This window comes from Brachycentrus maculatus, unplaced genomic scaffold (genome assembly GCF_059751285.1).
Source record: "Brachycentrus maculatus isolate JH-2025_06_01 unplaced genomic scaffold, ASM5975128v1 h1tg000003l, whole genome shotgun sequence".
NCBI classification, from domain to species: Eukaryota; Metazoa; Arthropoda; class Insecta; order Trichoptera; family Brachycentridae; genus Brachycentrus; species Brachycentrus maculatus.
Window position 1 is genome coordinate 1,534,808 of NW_028280758.1, and position 18,278 is coordinate 1,553,085.

The window sequence follows — 18,278 nt, forward strand, 5'->3', positions numbered from 1 at the left end:
AATGGATAGAAATTGTATCAATTTGTATTTTTAAAATGTAACTATATTAAATAAATAAAAAATCTACATTCGTTTCCCCTCGGAGCGAGCCGTGGTAAAATTATCAAATGATGACCGGTCCGCGGAGATAAAAAGGTTGGGGACCACTGACTTTGACGTAAGGTAATTCCAAAAAAAAATACTAAAATAGTTTATTTTGATAAGCTAATTTTGCTAGTGAAATAATTTATATTTTGGATCCGAAAATATACGTAATATCATTTGCAAGAGAAAGTTCAGAACGAATCTTATAAATATATTCAAATGAAGAGTAGGTATGTCAAATCCGATGCAATGGGAGTCACTTCGTATTTAAAAAAAATTAATCGATTGTTAAAGCTAAAAATAAAAATAAATGAAAATCGATACCTCTGCACGGCATTATTATTCAACCATTTTAGACACTGAATCATAACTATTGGTGACAGGACAATGTCGTTTTGAGTTTTAGCACATAAAATCTTGCAAAGCAATTTTCTGATAAATGTGATAAAATAAATTAAAAAAATAGGTTGTTAAAATTTCGTTCGTGTTTTTTCGCCTCTCTAGAGAGAAAATAAAATAATGTAACCATCAATTCTTATTCTTATTGTATTTTCTATTTTATGTTTACCCGAGAGGATAATATGACGAAATAATTACATAGGTGCTTGTAAAGATGGTTTTATATATATATATATTTTTTTCTTGTTAATTTTAATATGTCCATGATTATATTTTTATCCATACAATTATTATTATCCATACATGTGTTGAGATGGTTTGGACATGTGGTACGAATAAGTGAGTAAAGAGCGGTAAAGCAAATTTATGACGCGGATGTAGTTGGAAAAATAAGCGGAGGAAGACCGGGGAAAACTTGGCATGATCAGGTATGTCAAATACTTGAAAGCGGTCGGGTCAGGAATTGAAATAATCGATGAGTATGCATGAAGAGATGCATGAATGTGGAAGAGGCGAAGAATGCTTGCAAAGACAGAGAGTGTGGGGTTCTATTCTCTCTGCCTACCCCTGCGGCAAGCGGCGTGATGGTTAGTTGGTTATATTTTTACATCACTTAATGAACCCTCCTCCCTTGTAATTTGGATTAATATACTGCAAACTATTTATATATGTATTATGTGTTATTATTTATTCTGTATTGTCTTTTATGTGGGACAGTGAAGGGAATATTTAGAATAAAAACAATGATTTTATTGAAAATATTATATTTTCATCTATTCAACGAATAAAATAAAACAATTTTACATTACATCACAGATAAAATATGCAAATATTATAATATTAAATAAATGCAAGCTAGGTAACTTTCTTGTACTTCATATTTGTTATTTAATATAGTAATCACAAAAAGTTTGGAAAATTCATATTATAATATTTAGATTTAAAAAAAATAAAACTAGACACATTAAAAATGGCTACAGCAAATACTTTATAGATTACAACATCTAACATTGGGACTTTAAAAAATATATTTCTATATTATCATGATTAAATATGTACTTTATTAAAGGGTAACACAGATATACGGAATAAGGAAAAAATATTAGAAACAGCAAGATTGTTATCTATGAATTACCAATCATATCAAGATCTAATACTTAAAAAATATCAAGTATGAAAATGTGTGTTAAGAAGTTTTTATGATATTGACTTGTCAGATTAAAGGTAAAATTTTATACAGTACAATATACAGTAAATTAAACCTTCATGCCAACGATATACAAGAAAGTATATTACCTACTCAATGCCTGTATATACCTATTCTCCTTAAGATTGTAAAATATTAAGGCTTAAAACTGCCATTTACTTAACTTGAGAATACGTATCCATGACAAATTCAAGGTGTTTAAGTGTGCGTGGTTTGATTTTGCAAGAAAACCAGAAACAAGATGTTAGACACAGCAATTCATGCTCACAACTCTCACCAACCAAAAAGATACAGTTGGCTAATCCATATACTCCGCATCCCTCCCAAAAGTGGCCATCAAGCTTGTTTCTATGACGTGGCAATACTAACAATTTGTCAATAGTCCTAAATACGTTATAGTCTGACATGGCAAGATGCAAAGTAGCTGGCAGTCGATAGATGTGTCTGTCGGTTCAAATATTTCAAGGAGTAAGTAAGTACAATCTATAGATTGTACGAAAATACAAAATATTTCCTAAATTGCACTGTAATGTCATACATTCCTGTTCCATTTTATGAAGAGTATTCAGTATGTTTGTCCGCCTCTGTAGTGCAGTAGTTAATGCACTTGACTTCCATGCTAGAGACCAGGGTTTGATTTCTAAGGGGTTCAAAAATCACGAAGCGATATTTATTCAATATCACCCTGGTACCTGAATCGTATGACATTAGTCCATTATTGGCAATTACGCCACGCCTTTACATAATTAACAAGTATAGCGAAGCGACATGATGTTTAATTAATTTATTATTATTAAAAGAATTTTTATTTATGAAGCATTCAAACCCAGGCTGTACCAATAAGATTTTTTTAAAGAAATACGTTAATGTAGAGATAAGTATTTTACTATAAAATTGATTTTTGTTTAAAATTTTGCTGAAAGGTAATAGATAATAGATCGATAAGGTTAAATATCATTAAATCACTAGAAAGAGAGGCATGTAGATATTTTAAATAGATATCTAGATTTCAACTACAGCTAGCACAACGAATGTTGACTAATTGATCTAATATTAATGTTAGCTATACAAATTGTTAAACAATACTTTATATCAAATAAAACCTAAAATCCAGCCAGGTACCAAGTCGTCATATTATGTAATACCATTAAATCATATTCGTGTATTCTAAAACTTATTTTGTATAAAATATATATATTTTTTATTAAATATGAATATTAAATGCTATGTTCACAATCACAGAGTAAAGGTAAATAAATACATAGAAAACTGGTCATACTGTCTACATTTTCTGTTTTTTAGTAACCTGATCATGATTTAATCTTTTATAGACTCTGCTGACTTAAAGAAGACAAAAAAATCAAATAATTTTAATTATATATCGCTCACTCCTTTCAAGAACGTCATAAATCAAAAAACTTGATTTTTCAGGAGAACGTTTTTAAAGTTCAAAAATATAATACAATGTATAAAAAATAAATATCAAGCCACTTATTGAACTTTTTACTGTGCAACAGATCTTTTTAAGTAAAACCTGAAGGTTTTTTCTGCATTTGAAAAATATTTAGTATATTTTTAAAAATAATTAAACAATACCTTCTCTTCAAAATGCAAAAATGACACTTTCTGCCCTGTAGCGGGTAAATATTAAGTTAAAAATATGCCACTTTTGCTGGGATATAGTACATTTTCTGGGCATTCCGAAAACATGCACAACTCGAAATTGGCGATTTTTGATTTATGACGTTCTTGAAAGGAGTGAGCGATATATGTTACAGGGAAATGCTAGAAAACGAAGTAAACCTAGGTTATCCGGGTTAACTGAGCATTACCCAATCCTGTTGGGTAATGTTCTAAAACTGACAAAAATAAATTTTAATTTGTTGTTTACCCATGTATATCTAGGTCTACCCAACATTGGCCGGGTAATGTTAGGTTAGGTTAGATTTTTTTAAATTTACTATACAATATGTTTGGTACTTTTTTTTATAATAAAACGCATAAATTCAAATATTATGTTTAAATATTCCTTTGCCCTGAGTCTGTACTTATATTGTCTACGTTTTTCTAACATTATCCAATCAGCATTGGGTGGACCTAGGCGTACACAGGTAAACTGCAAATTAAATTGTATTTTTCTCAGTTTTCAAAGTTTACCCATCAGCATCGGGCAATGCTAAGTTAAACTGGATAAACCTAGGTTTACTTCATATTCTAGCATTACTCGTAACATACATATATTATTAAATGTTATGTTTTGTTTATATTACTATGTTATGTATCACATTTTTTGGGAGTAATGGATCGAAATACAAGCAACGACACACACGCGGTCCGCGGGGTATTTAAATGCTGTCCATCTATACTCACATTTTCACTTTTTAAATGCTAAAAAAAATCCTCTGTGATTCTGAACATACTAAAAACATTACATAGGTATTACTTTGTTAATAAAATTTTGTATTATATTCAACTTTAAATATATCTGTATTCATTTACGGTTTCAATAAATCATAACTTATTAATTAAAAAATAATATGTATTTAATTCACCAACATCAGGACGTATAATGATAGATACACATATATGCATTTCTTACCTCTTTTTTTCATAATTCATAGCAGGAACAGCTGTTATCAAAAGAAGATTGTTTAATATATTATTATATAAATATTTTGAATACTAAGTACTTGATATGTATCGCACAATATTACAATATATTCCTAAAACTAAAGCACGATAAAAATATTTTGAGCTTTTGACATAATGCATTTATTTAAGGCAATTAATTATTTGGTTACTTTCTAATTCCATAATGGGCAGTAACTACTGTTTAATAGAGTAGCCAGTAAAAAAAATAGCTAGTAAGCTAGAATGATGTTTTTAAAAATGTAATTACCAACTGTTTTTTTTTAATTCAAATAAATTACCAAACACAAAATTTTTGTGGTATTAACCAAGTAAAATTTAAATTAAAAATGGATAGATTATACCACAAAGTGACTGCCGAATCTATTAATGAAATATTTATTTCAACTGACTATTTAATGTGTCATTAAAAATACTGACAATTTTTATATATTATTAACAACTCATTATTTACTTACGGAAATAGATACTGATGAATACTGGAAAAATAATTAATAGGAATAAAATAACTGTAGAATTTCATACAACAACAAAAAACTCAACATAAGTAAGTCAAATTCAGATTTTTGAGTCTCGTACTGCTCGATATTATATTTCTTCTAATAATTGTTTAATTTTTAAATTGAATTTTTGATTTTGAAATGAACATTTGAATAACTATATGTAGGAGCATTTACCCCAGATTACAACATTGCATAATATATGCCTGTAATTTTTGAGAGCGGAAAGCATATTACCCAGAAGCATTGACCGGCCCCTGCTGACTCCATGTAAAAGTACATTGCACTTTAGTAATGGTTTCACAATTGATTTATTTGCATTGACTTCTCAGTCACACAGTGGGGAGTACAGGAATAGAATTTATAAAAGAGACTGCTGCTGTACCAATCTCATTATTTCACCAGTACTAAGCGCAGCAGCTCCGGCACCACTCGGATTCATCAGTCATCCACTGACACAGACACAAAGATACAATATATCTTATATCATTCTTCCATTAACCCATTGCAACACAAAGCCATTGCGGGCGAATCGCCGGCCAAGGTCAATTTGTCACTGACTCACAAAGCTGGCGATTCGCCGGTTTGTCTTTGATGTGATTTTTTTACATTAAAACTGACAATAACTTTCACAATTCTGAACTGAACACACTCTTCCAAAACTACCTGGGGATGAACCATAATGATCTAGTTTGCGAAATTACAAAATTATGCTCTTATGTTTTACTATTTTTATTTTGTATATAATTTAGTCTTAATGTTATTGTAATAAAAAAATTATCAAAATTAAATAGTATAGTTCATAAACAAATTATGTCATCTTTATTAGTGGTGCAATGGGTTAACAGTGGTTCGCCCTTCACAAAATTAAATCAAACAAAAAAATAGTCTGTAAGAGTGCAATCGGTTAATACCGACTTGGTAATCATTCTCTCTCAATTCACAAGTGGTCTCCCACTTCTATATACCTGTTTAAAAATATGTAGCCTCAAAAATCTGTGTTTTATTTACTAATTATACATAAATAATTTTTCATATAATCTGAATTTACCAATTTAATCTACACATCTGTGTGAATTCTAGAGCCAAGAATGGTATTGGAACTAGCGTTACTTTCTTTGGACAAATCGCAAGTTTCCACATTCTCGTCATCTGATTTGGAGGAAATAGAATCCAGGTCTCTGTAATTAGTTACTCTGTAAAGTGGAGTGAGGCTCATGATCAGCTCTGCCGCGTCGGTACGACCCAGTTCCTGGAGTTTAGAGAGAAGCATACCTAGAAATACAAATGTATCTATCTGTTAGACATACAGTGTGGGGTGGTTTCGTGTGAGAATGAGTGTGGAGTTTTGAATATTGGTTTATTACAGTTAATCGTACATCTACAATATTGTAAGGAAAATAATCCAATAAAAATAAATAGATAAATTGTTTAATTCTTATGCAGTAGCTAAGTTCCTACCAATTCCTAATTAATTACTATAATTTACCCGCATGTAAATATTACCATATGAAATTTGTAGCGCTGGTATCGACAGTCATGTTGATTCCATTTTCTTTTTTAGCATCAAAGGTCTGCTACAAAAGGAAATGGAATCTTACGCTATTAAGTCATGCAATCATATTTTACAGTTTGGAAATAAATTAGATAACCAATCGTTATTAGTAATCTTTGAATATCAATAAAGCATTTTTCCAAATGTATTATGACATATAATTTTGATAAATGCCTAGTTCTCGGATCCCCTAGTGAATCCGTAATGAATTAAATACATTCATGTTGAAAAATTGTCATAGTAACAAAGAAAAAACACAGTACTTACCTATACTGCAATTGACAGTCATCAAAAGCTTTTGCGTATGCCATGTCTCCATTTCAGCATCGAAAGCAGCAATTGAATCTTGACTTACACCTGTAATAAACAGGCTAAATATATCTTCTAATCTCATTTCTAAATTTGATATTGAATCAAATGATAATAATAAGACCTAATGCCACGGCCAACATGCACCAGTGTGCACCGAGGTGGTGCGGAGGATCCAGCATGGCTGATAGTCTAGAAAGCAGGCAAGGATTCATATTTCTTACACTGATGTCCAGACACCACTCCAGGACTTCATTGATCATTGGACTATCTGCAACAACATTTTGGCAATTTCACAAGAATTCTTTATAAAGAGACTATTTTTTAATACTATGTTATTTTTACTAAGAAATAACTTAAAACAAAAAAGGGTATTAATGCGAGACTAAGAAATTGAAGAGACTAAAACTCAAAAATGATTTCAAATTATCAAAATTAAAAAAAAAAAATTTGGTCAAATGTATTTACAAAGAGATTTGTAAATTATGATAAGAAAATAACAAAAGCAGTGAATGAAAATGTAAATGTTTGTAAATTTAAAAAATGAAAAACAAAACATCATTTATTGATATTTTTAAAAAATCTATGATTTTTGTGCTCCTTTCTTTTAATTTTATTTCGAAATTTGAGAGAATATTCTTTCCAATTTAGAATTTTTTCGCAAACAAGTTTTGTATAAAAATAAAGATAATTTAAAAATAAAAATAAGAATAATTTCCAAATATCTTTCGAACTATGGCAACATTCAAACACCTAACTATCTGACTGCCCCTGTAGGTCCAGATAAAGATTAATATAATCAAATATATTACCGAAACAAATTAAATTTTCCAATGTTTCCTTTTTGTTTGAATTGGGATTAGACAATACTATGGCACTCATGGAGGCAGATTCATCATTCTGGTATTGTAGCATCTTGCTGATGATGTGACTTCCACTCCAGCTGTAGGGCTCCTCACAATGAGTTCTGAGTTGGTGAGAAGACATCACGGAATACTCTAAACTGAGTCCCGGAGCAGTTCTGCCGATAGCCTACAATTGTAAAAATAAAAATAATTCAGCTTCTGATTGCTGTCGTATTTACTTATCGCTTTTCTTATTTTATAAAATACGAGGCAGTCATGCAATAAAACAATGGAAGAGAGAACGTGTTACATTTGCAGTTGGAAGTACGTATACATAATTTCCAATAGTGTTTTTGTAATAAAAAGTAAAATAAACATTATTTTTGGATTATATTGGATTGCAGCAGGAGAGGTATTTTATTAATTTAAATATTCAACTCTTACTATACCATCAGGTAATTTACGATCGAGATAAAACTGGATTAATCAGTGTTCATTGTGTTCGAATGATACTAAATTAAATTCCTATCTTTTTCTACGTTGCTTCTTTAAATTTATTTTTCAAAATGATAAATTGAAGAATTACCTGATAAATACAATTCAGCACTTTCTCCAGATGCAGAAAGCACAAATGAGAGGATCCTGGTGACCCGCGTACTCGGATGTCCAAGAACTCTACCCCGGGAGGTCCGTCCAGGGTCAGGAGACATTCCGTGTTCAGCCAACTTATTTTGGATCCATGCCACCATTGATACAAGTCACAATCGGTGCCCCAATCTCCAATGGTGTCAGACACTCGTAAAGATTCAATTTCATCGCGTAATTGTACCTAAAGAGTATATACATACTACATAAGAGTATATTCATACGAACATATTAATATTTTTGCGTTTGAAACACCTTAGTATAGTAAAAACTGAATAATTCAAATAAACACAATTTAAATTTTACTTTAATTTTCAAAAATAGTGAATTTTTTTCCTAATGCATATTTATACCTGAATATGCGGAAAAATTGTTGCAAGAAGGTGCGTGAATCCTCTGGCTTGGCTTATCTTCATTCCGCCATAGCAAGAATCGGAAGATTGATATCGTGGATCATCAGAATCCCATAAGCCTTCAAGTGTTTCCACGAAGTTAAAACATGGAAATTCATATTCTATTTCATCATCAACATCACACTGAAAGGAAAAATATATAAGAATATCATCATCTGAAAAAAAACAAGTCAAATGACTACAATCCGTCTCACTAATCTGTAGCTATTTCTTTGTAGATACAATATTTATAGAACTTAATAGATAATTTTATGTTCTTTGAGGTTAAAATACTTTGGCAGCATGTATGATCAATTATTTAGAAAGGTTATTTATTACCATTGTGCAGATGCGCATTTCTTGCAGTAGTCCGAGCAGTTGTGAGGCATCACAGTACCCAAAGTGAGCCTGGAAGTCATGAGCAGTGTACACTCCCAGAGCGCGGGCTTCTCTCAAGCCCCCACGTCCCAGCAGGGCTCCTAAGACCCCACACAGCCAGCCACAGCACAGTACAATAACATCCCCCACACACAGAATCTAGAAAAATATCAGAGTAAATACTTTTTCTTTCTTCATCTTCTTGCTCAATGCTGAGCGTCGTGGTCTTCTGGAATGTCAGGCACTTGGTGCACAAGTCCTCTCCATTCTTCCCGGTTCTGGGCCAACTTGATGGCAGCGTTTAGCGAGGATCCGGTTAATTCCTTTATTTGGTCTGTCCATCTTAGAGTAAATACTAAATATGTATTAATATTTACTTGATATCATCCTGGACTAGTACAAGAAGCGCAGGGCTAATCGCCTTGCCTTCATGCAATTGACGGAAATACCAAATAAAGAGTTATGTACCCAGTAAGAGTGATGGTTATTTATTTAGGTCTCTTAACCCATTTCAGTGTATGATTGTTAATTTCATAAAGGCAAGGTGATCAGTCCCGCCCTTAAAACATTTCGGATGAGTATTTTTTACGCCTACGGACCGCTGGCGATGGGATTCAATAATTATGTATATATAGTTAAGACCTTAATAAAGAGATTGGTATATAAAAACATTGGATAATTCCTACTTTTCTGCCTTTGAAATGAGGCCAGCACAGAAGGTAAAAATACCCTTGCCATCTTTAAGCAACAATCGACCGAACAGTCCTTTCCTGTCCTTAGTATGTTAAGGTATCAGTCTGGGTTGATAATGGTTGAATAGTGCAGAATATTATTATTTAAGTCTCAATCTACATTTTAAATATAATTTTATATTTTAAGGCTTGGTTAAAAATAAATATTTATCACAAACCTCTCCCAAAACGTGGAGATGGTGAATAACATCAATTATATGATCATCACTCGCCAATAAATTGACATGGCAGCGTACATTTTCCATAAATGCTCTACGATCCATTACAGGAAAGGACTCCATCGTTTTCCGAATGCCGATAATCCAAGATAAAGTTGATTCCAAAAACCCATTCCAATTACCTAGCGAAACCTACAATAAAAATTTATATGAGATACCAAAATAAATTATTTTTCATATGCTCTTATAATGAAACATTATAAATATTATACAAATGAAATAATATTTTCAAAATATAATTTGATGTTTTTAAACTTAACTGCAGGCGAACCGGAGACCCATGTATCAGATCATATTCACTTCCAAATACTGTAGTTCTCTGCTTTCCAATAAAATCTGTGCCCTGCGCATAATGAAAAAAAAATTGTGCATTGCAAACAAAAATAGATTCGGCCTTAAAATTTCAAAAGCAAATAAATGTATGGCAAATCATTCAAACGGTGAACATAAGAATAGACTAATCTTTGATATTTAAAAAAACTCTCAGCAATGACATGTAAAGCATGAAAATTTCAGAATCTGGTAATTTTTGAGCAGATATCCGATTTTATTCATATTAATATTTTGTTTAAAATTCTATATTAACAAAATCAATGTAATATTTGATAAAATACGGCAAACAAAATACAAAGCTGACAGCTGAAATCATTTCGAAAAATCCTTTCTCACCCCCCAGATACCCAATATGTATTGATTTCTGCCAGGTATTGATTTTTTACTGTCCAGTATTTTTTTGTTGTTTAAGAAAACTAATGTATTTTGTTGACATTTCTAGATGATATTCAATTGCAAGGATATCTTTGAAATATTATTGCACAAATATATTTTTTATGAGTAATTTGCGTTCTTATTATAAAAACTAATATTTCAATTTCATTATATTTTCGTTAGCCTGAATAATCAATTTCTTCAGAGTGGACGTAAACTTGAAATTCTGACTCGCTCATTTGATCACAACATGACAAAGAATTAAAACTACTTGGAACACATTTACTTGTTTATCTAACCAATCAGGGTTTTCCCTGTTGTCAGGCATCTTCAGGCATTATTGCAATATTACAAGTAAATATCATTATCTAAAAGACTATTAAATTAATATGATTGAACATTAAACGAGGATAAAAAAACACAACTAATAAAAAATATGTACTATGTACATATATCTTCTTCTTTGTGTACCTTGTTAGGTCCCCCCAACGCTGGCGACATGTATAAGTGTGTATAATTAATTTTAAAAAATAATTTTGCCCAAAAATCATAAATTTTGTTTAAATTTTTCTAACTTTGCATAACTTATGTTTGTTAATAATTAATACAATATAGGATATAAAACATTAATTCATGGTTTATATAAAATATTAATTAGTAATGTTGAACAAACACATAATCCAGACTTGAAAAACTAACTTTTTGATTTTTCATTTTATGACTTACAAAATAACTTTGTCATAAAATCACCAAACATCTTATATATATATCTTATCACTTTAAATATAACTTAAATTGTCGTCCGCTTCCAAAGTACACAACTTCTTTCTCAAGACAATTAATACTAAAAGCTATTTACATAACAACAACAAAAATGGCAAATATTAGAAATTTTGCTATGCATATAGTTTTCATATTAACTAATCTTGAAGAAGGAGCTACTAGTCAATATTAAAGTAACGTTATAATAATATTTATAGCTATTCTGTTACAAAGTTATTTTGTAAGATATGAAAAAAAATTACAAATACTTTGAATATAATTTTAGATGCCTATCGCACCAATTTTTATCCCTCTACTTTTCTTCTCACTAAGAGATTAGGCAAAAGCTCCATTCATTTTGGATATGAAAAAATACTCAAGGTATACATGTGGGAGTAAAAGTAAATATAAAATTCTTAAACTAGATCTATAAAATATCCTAACCTGAGTTATAGATTTTTTTACAGATGCTAAATAGGATTTAAAGCTCCGCAGTCCTACTGACGTGGAAGCGTTACAATCCAGGGCAAGTACCTGCAATTTGTAATCTAAAATAATTACTTGCTACCATGCAAAAAATAGAAAAAAACATTGAAGTATGTATTAACTAATCATGTTGTAGAAATATACCACTAATATCGCTTCTGTACATAATATCTGCATGAATCTATAAATACTTGTAGTTTAGTACATTTTATAACACATAAATCTATTAAAGTTAAGAATTAAATAATTAAGAATTTAAAATATCACTTCAATAGCATAATTTTTTTTATTTTATGATTTTAACATCTATGTATTACTATTTTTTCTGATATTTACTCCCATTTAAATACAGTATCTAATTAAATTATCCTACTTGCTAACAATGAAACTTTAGTTTATTTTATTAAAAATTACACATTGACATCAGGTTTGATGTAAAAATATTAATTAGGACTACCCTAAATTAAATATACTTTATAATAACGAAAGAATAAATAAATACAACCTGTGTGTGAATTTTGAAAAACGAAGAGAAATTTTGTTGGATTTCCTGTAGCAAATTTTCTCCAGCGGGATAAATATACTCTCCCTGCGCTGTTTTATGTGTTCTGAGATCAGCGTGACTTCCAATTAATATGACATTTCCTAAACCGCCTAAAATAAAACAATCTAATCAGGTACCTTTATTTACCTACCAATACACATAACTAGTATTAAAGGTTAATCAAATATGAGTTGTGTTAGTATACAACTATTACCGCGATATTAGACTACCAGTTTCTCTTTAAATATTAATTAAGGTACTTACCTGGTGTATTACAGGGTGACTGCTTTGAAATAATAAAATTCAACCAAAATGTACACTGCTGCAGTTGAATATAGTATGGCTTTTCTAAATTGAACATTATCGCATACACAGCAAGATGCGAGTACCTACTCAAGGCACAGTTTACAGATGAAAAGCTGTTACTTTTATAACACAAATAATTGTCAATGTTGGTTTCCATCTGGGACTTTCCTATATTTGTTATGACATTATCATTAGCGGCAGTATATTTGGCTAACTCGTTGGAATTGAAATTTCTCCTTTTTACGGAGTATGGAAATACAGTCGCAGGTTGTGGAATAGAAACATCACTGAGAAAGTGGTGATAAATTTGAAAATATGCTTCTTGACCACAAAAATCCCAAACCGTTATATCGCCTACATTATTTAAATCCATCTAAAAAAAATAGGAATAGTTTTATTGACTTTTATATTAAACCTACTGAGCTTTCAATGAAAATTATATTTCACTTACCTGATGCACTTGAATACCCTTTGTAGGAATATAGTTTGGAGTCGTACAATAATCAAAACTCAACGAATTATGCCTAGGAGTTACATCCATTTCAATATGAGAAGACTGACTGGGAGATGATGGTCGTGCTGCAAATTAAATCATCATTTATTTGATTAGAATACATGGCTTTGCTTTGAACTAGCGAATAAATACAAATGATCTTACATCTAGTAGTGAGTGAGGTTGATCTTCGCAATAAAGCATGCAAGAGCCCAGCATTGAGCGAAGCAGCCAGTGCAGACTTGCCGCTGCCACTGTGTCCTAAGAGCCTCACTTGTAGACGTACGAGGGGGCGCCTCCCGCTCCCCAGTTGACTGCGTAGACCCCCTGCGCTCCATCCACCCACCCTTGGTACAATCAAAAACTTATAATGTAATAACTAAACATCCAAAGTAAATACATTTCAGCAATAAAACTATCCTACTAAAATTAAACATACATATTGTTCAGGTTATATAATGTGTCTCAACAGGAAAATGTAATTTTTGATACAAAGGGATATATGTATAAATGTATGGGCATTCACGGGGTTTATAACCTGGTATTAGTTGACTTACGTAATCACTTTATACATTAAGTAACATTCACCATTCTAAACCCTGTGAAAGCTTTGACTTCCATATTTCTCTTACTATATATCAAAAGATTATTAATTTCTCTTGCGACATCTAATACATATAACTTACATACATATAGCCCTCAAGGGATTAAATTCAAGGTTTGACTACAATCAATTTCTTTATTTTAATATTGTTATATAATTGTACCTCAATTTATCTAAAAGCTCTGCAATATTATTGTGGCCGTACTTTAGAGCTGTTATATCTGCTCGAATCCCATCACCATTTCGCTGGTCAATTTTACATCCATAGAAACAAAGTAATCTAAAAAAAATTACAAACAAATTTTTACTTTATGAATATTCAAATCCTTCTATCCAAATTCAAATCACACACATCTCAAAAGACAAAAACATTGAATAAGTTTAAAAATCTCAATACATAAGTATAAAAAACAGTTGGAATTTCATTAAACACATCAATCTGTTGAGGTGTTTTTTTTTTTAAATAGCCAAAAGCCAAAAGGTTATTATTCAAAAACTGTACATACCGCACAATATGAATGAATCCATTCCTAGCAGCGATATGAAGTGGATATTGGCCCCGAAGATTATGTCCTTGTGTACAACCCATAGCACACAAACACCTTACTACATCATATAGACCAGCGGCGCAAGCAAGGTGTAAGCAACTATTTCCCCTCTATAAAATATTTATAAAATTACTTTCTAAAAGTTTTGATTTTATATTATTATTAATGAAAATAATGTTTTCCGACAAATAAAAGTCAGGTAAGTTGGTTTCTTGGTCAATGATATTTTATTCAAATACTCTCAAGTAATTGAAGAAATAATTTTTACCGAGTCTTTTATGTCACAATCAGCACCGTGATGTATTAAAAGCATGGCTACATCCGAATGTCCTCCTGATAAAGCAGCGATTATTGGAGGTTCCGGTATACCAGCATCCACATTTACACCATAATCTATTAAAAATTTCACAGCTTCTAGTTGACCGGCTCTAAAAAAAATTACTTTAATTAACTTTTCCACATACACGTATATGTATAAACATATACCATTTTATAAATTCATTGGGCAATAACAATTTTTAATGAAGATGTATTTAAAACTAGAACATAAATAATAAGGTAATATAATGTCCTGCTGCTTTGTTAAATTGTACTCATTATTATTATTACTAATTTTAAATATTCCATTAATTGATTCGGCAGTCACTTTGTGGTAAAATCTAACCATTTTGAATTTAAGTTTTACTTAGTAAAAACCACTGTTTCTTAAAATCTTCTGTGACATAATATGTCGAAACATATTATGTTTCGATGCATTCCGCATCATTTTCAAACACCGTATGTGAAGCTAATTCTAAATTTTAGAGGCGGGTCCTTGGGACTTTGAAGGTTGAAAAAAATAAGAAACAGCTCCTACCCCCTTCAACCTTCAAAGTTCCAAGGACCTAACTCTAAAATTAAGAATTAGCTTCACATACAGTGTTCGAAAATGATGCGGAATGCATCGAAACACGTGTCACAGTAGATATTAAGAAATAGTGGTATTTACTAAGTAAAACTTAATTTTAAAAAGTTAAATAAGCATATCCATACGGTGTAGTGAGACAGGTGCCTATGGTATAATTGGAACATCACTACAAAACTAACATCATGAGTTTGATCCCCACCAAATGCTAGGAAAATAAATTAAAGAATCTTTAATTTAAATTGATCATGGTATACTGGTGCTATTTCAGAACCTTCTATCCTGTGAACAAGCCTTAAATGTTGTAACCTTGCCGTTTATTCCTTTCAAACTATGTAGAAAGCTTATTTATAATCCACATTATATTTCGAAGCCATTATACAAAACGCTGACAAAAGTAAAGTCAAATAATGAATGATGTTCTCCTTCTTCTGGCTCTAAGAACAAGAAGCAAACAAGCAGTAAAGTAGTGCTTAAGGAATTGTAACAATTTGATACAATTCAATTGTAATTATATAATAATAATAATAAATAATAAATTTGGATAACTTATATAGCGCCATTTTCGTAAAAAAAATACCTCAACAATGAAGGGCGATCAGTCTTGTACTCCAGATTCATGGATATAAAAGTGGAAGATGCTTGGTGGGATGCACATGATCCGTGTGAAGGATACGAATGATAAATGGGAAAGAAAATGGAGGATGAAAAGTAAGTACCATATGAGAGGAAAAGGAGAATAGCATGAATGGCTACGTTCAGGGCAAGATTTATTTGTACACTATACCTTTACTGATAGTCCGCCTCCATAGTGTAATGGTCAGCACGCTTGGCTACCGTTCTGAAGGTCCCGGGTTTTATTCCCAGGGGGGGGTCAAATAAATATAACTGATTTTTTCACTATAATATTTATTCAATATTACCCTGGACTGGTACCTGAAGTGCAGGGCTGATCACCTCTCCTTCATGAGTTAACGATCAAGATAACACAGCGTTTATATGATACAGTGCCCTATGCACCATTGGGGTGCAGATAAGGATTAGAAAAAGAAGAAGAATACCTACACTGAAACCTAAACCCAAATCCTATACCCAAACTTGGGTACAAAACAGATCTTGAAATGAGTAAGTAAAGTATACTGACCTAGCTGCAGCATATAGTGCGGCAGTTTGGTGGGAGACGGGTGGAGTGGCATGAGAAGAGGGTGCCAAGAGTTGCTTCAGCACAGCCGCCTGGCCTCCGCGAGCCGCCACCACCAGCGCTGCTTCCCCGGACATGTCTTCTGTCTGCGCCATCATAAAAAATAATTCGGTTATAAAGAATTGGGAAACAAGTTTTATTCTTCTTTCTTTTCAAATCCTTAAGCAACTTAACTTTTGTTGATCCAATCGGGAATCAAACCCGATACTGTATGGAGATAAGTGAATATGCTTCCCGCTCTACTACACTACAAAGCTGTTATTTACATTTACTTCTGAATAATATATAATTATAAAAACATCATCCTTTAAAAAAAAATTGAAAAACATTTATCATTTAAAATAATTGTACCGGTGAAATAAATGTGAATTTGCAAATTCAGTTTTCAAATAAACCAAATTTTGTTGACGTCGAAAAACACAAAATAATTTCTTTAAAAAATATCACTTTAACTTTATTTTAAAATATGAGCAAATATGTATATTTAGGTAGGCAGGTACTTCTTGATAAACTTTTTTAATGTTGAAAATAAGAAAAAAAAATTAAATACAAATAAATAATATCTTCTTCTCCGTCTTATTCCTCATTGCTGAGGGTTGTGACCCTTGCAGAAGCAATGACTCTTCTCCAGTTATCCCTTGACTGCGCTGCACGTAGCACTCCAACCACTGAGGTGCCTGCTGCTGCCTTAATTTGATCGGTCCATCCTGTGGGGATCTTCCTCTCCCTCTCTTTCCCTCCAGGCTACCGATCACAACTAGTCGTTCCAGGCTATCCTCATTGCCACGCGCATCCTCATAAATAATATAAATTGTAACAATTATTTTATAATTATTACAGTATAAATATTATTTATTCTTATTTTTAACAATTTTTTTTAATTATAAAATTGTCAACATTAAAAAAAGTACCTACCTTAATAGACATATTTGCAACTTATATATTATATTTTAAAATAAAAATATAATGCGACGATTTCAATATATTATTTTTAGTTTTTTTTATGTCAAAACATTTTTAATTGATAAAAATTTGGAATTTCACATTTATTTCACTGATACCATTTTTTTATATTTTGTATTTTGGCAACCAAAATAAACAAACATCATCTTTATCCGGCCAATAGGTATGCTGTATGCTCAAATATGATAACAGTAGAAATCATTTTTTTCTTTTACTTTTATGTCACATTTCCAAATTTATAAACTATTTACATAAAACAACAAATTAAAACCAACATTATTATTCTTGCGATTCAAATCTTCCATGTGTTGGTAATGTTCACATAGTTATCGAATCTATTACTGGAAAAACACACGCGGAAAATCGAAGCGAAAGACAATCGGTTATCTGTCACTCGTGTTATCAAACGGTAGGTATTATGGAAAAGCTAAATAATGGAAACGTCGTCTGTCTGATAATCAATAACACTTGTCATTTGACCTTGTTAATTCACCGTTTAAATTGTAATACATTTTTTGAAACTCTATATCTCGTAGTATTTTCGTCTTCCTTCCCTTTACCAAATTCCAATACGTTCCCATAATCACGAATCAAAATCTTATTCGAACGAATGTAAGTACTCTCGACTTTACCCTGAATTCTTGGTGTTTTCCGCGCAAACTCCAAGTGAAAGCTCCTCCTACCACTCAAATATTCGTTACGTCGAGATGGATGGGGATTGGGGTGGACGGTTTCACCTTGAAAAAGAAAACCTTCCAAATTAAATACAACCTACAAACCGTAATTATACCTATTTGGCAAAGTAGCGTACGCTATGTGTATTATC

General features: G+C 31.4%; 1 protein-coding gene across 1 annotated transcript; it reads right to left on the bottom strand.

Annotated features, from left to right (window-relative positions):
- Positions 1-1,302: 1,302 nt before the first annotated feature.
- Positions 1,303-18,090, bottom strand: LOC148314004 (death-associated protein kinase 1-like). The gene is made up of 20 exons (XM_088266200.1): positions 17,728-18,090; positions 16,433-16,575; positions 14,653-14,812; positions 14,343-14,494; positions 14,000-14,116; positions 13,398-13,579; positions 13,191-13,318; positions 12,698-13,112; positions 12,395-12,543; positions 11,848-11,937; positions 10,193-10,276; positions 9,874-10,065; positions 8,925-9,122; positions 8,547-8,729; positions 8,135-8,377; positions 7,516-7,735; positions 6,828-6,974; positions 6,662-6,751; positions 5,891-6,114; positions 1,303-4,818 (listed from the first exon to the last, which is right to left on the bottom strand). Exons 1-19 carry the CDS (start codon positions 17,755-17,757, stop codon positions 5,900-5,902), a joined length of 3,138 nt encoding a protein of 1,045 aa, XP_088122326.1. The 5' UTR covers positions 17,758-18,090; the 3' UTR covers positions 1,303-4,818; positions 5,891-5,899.
- Between the last annotated feature and the right edge of the window lie 188 nt (positions 18,091-18,278).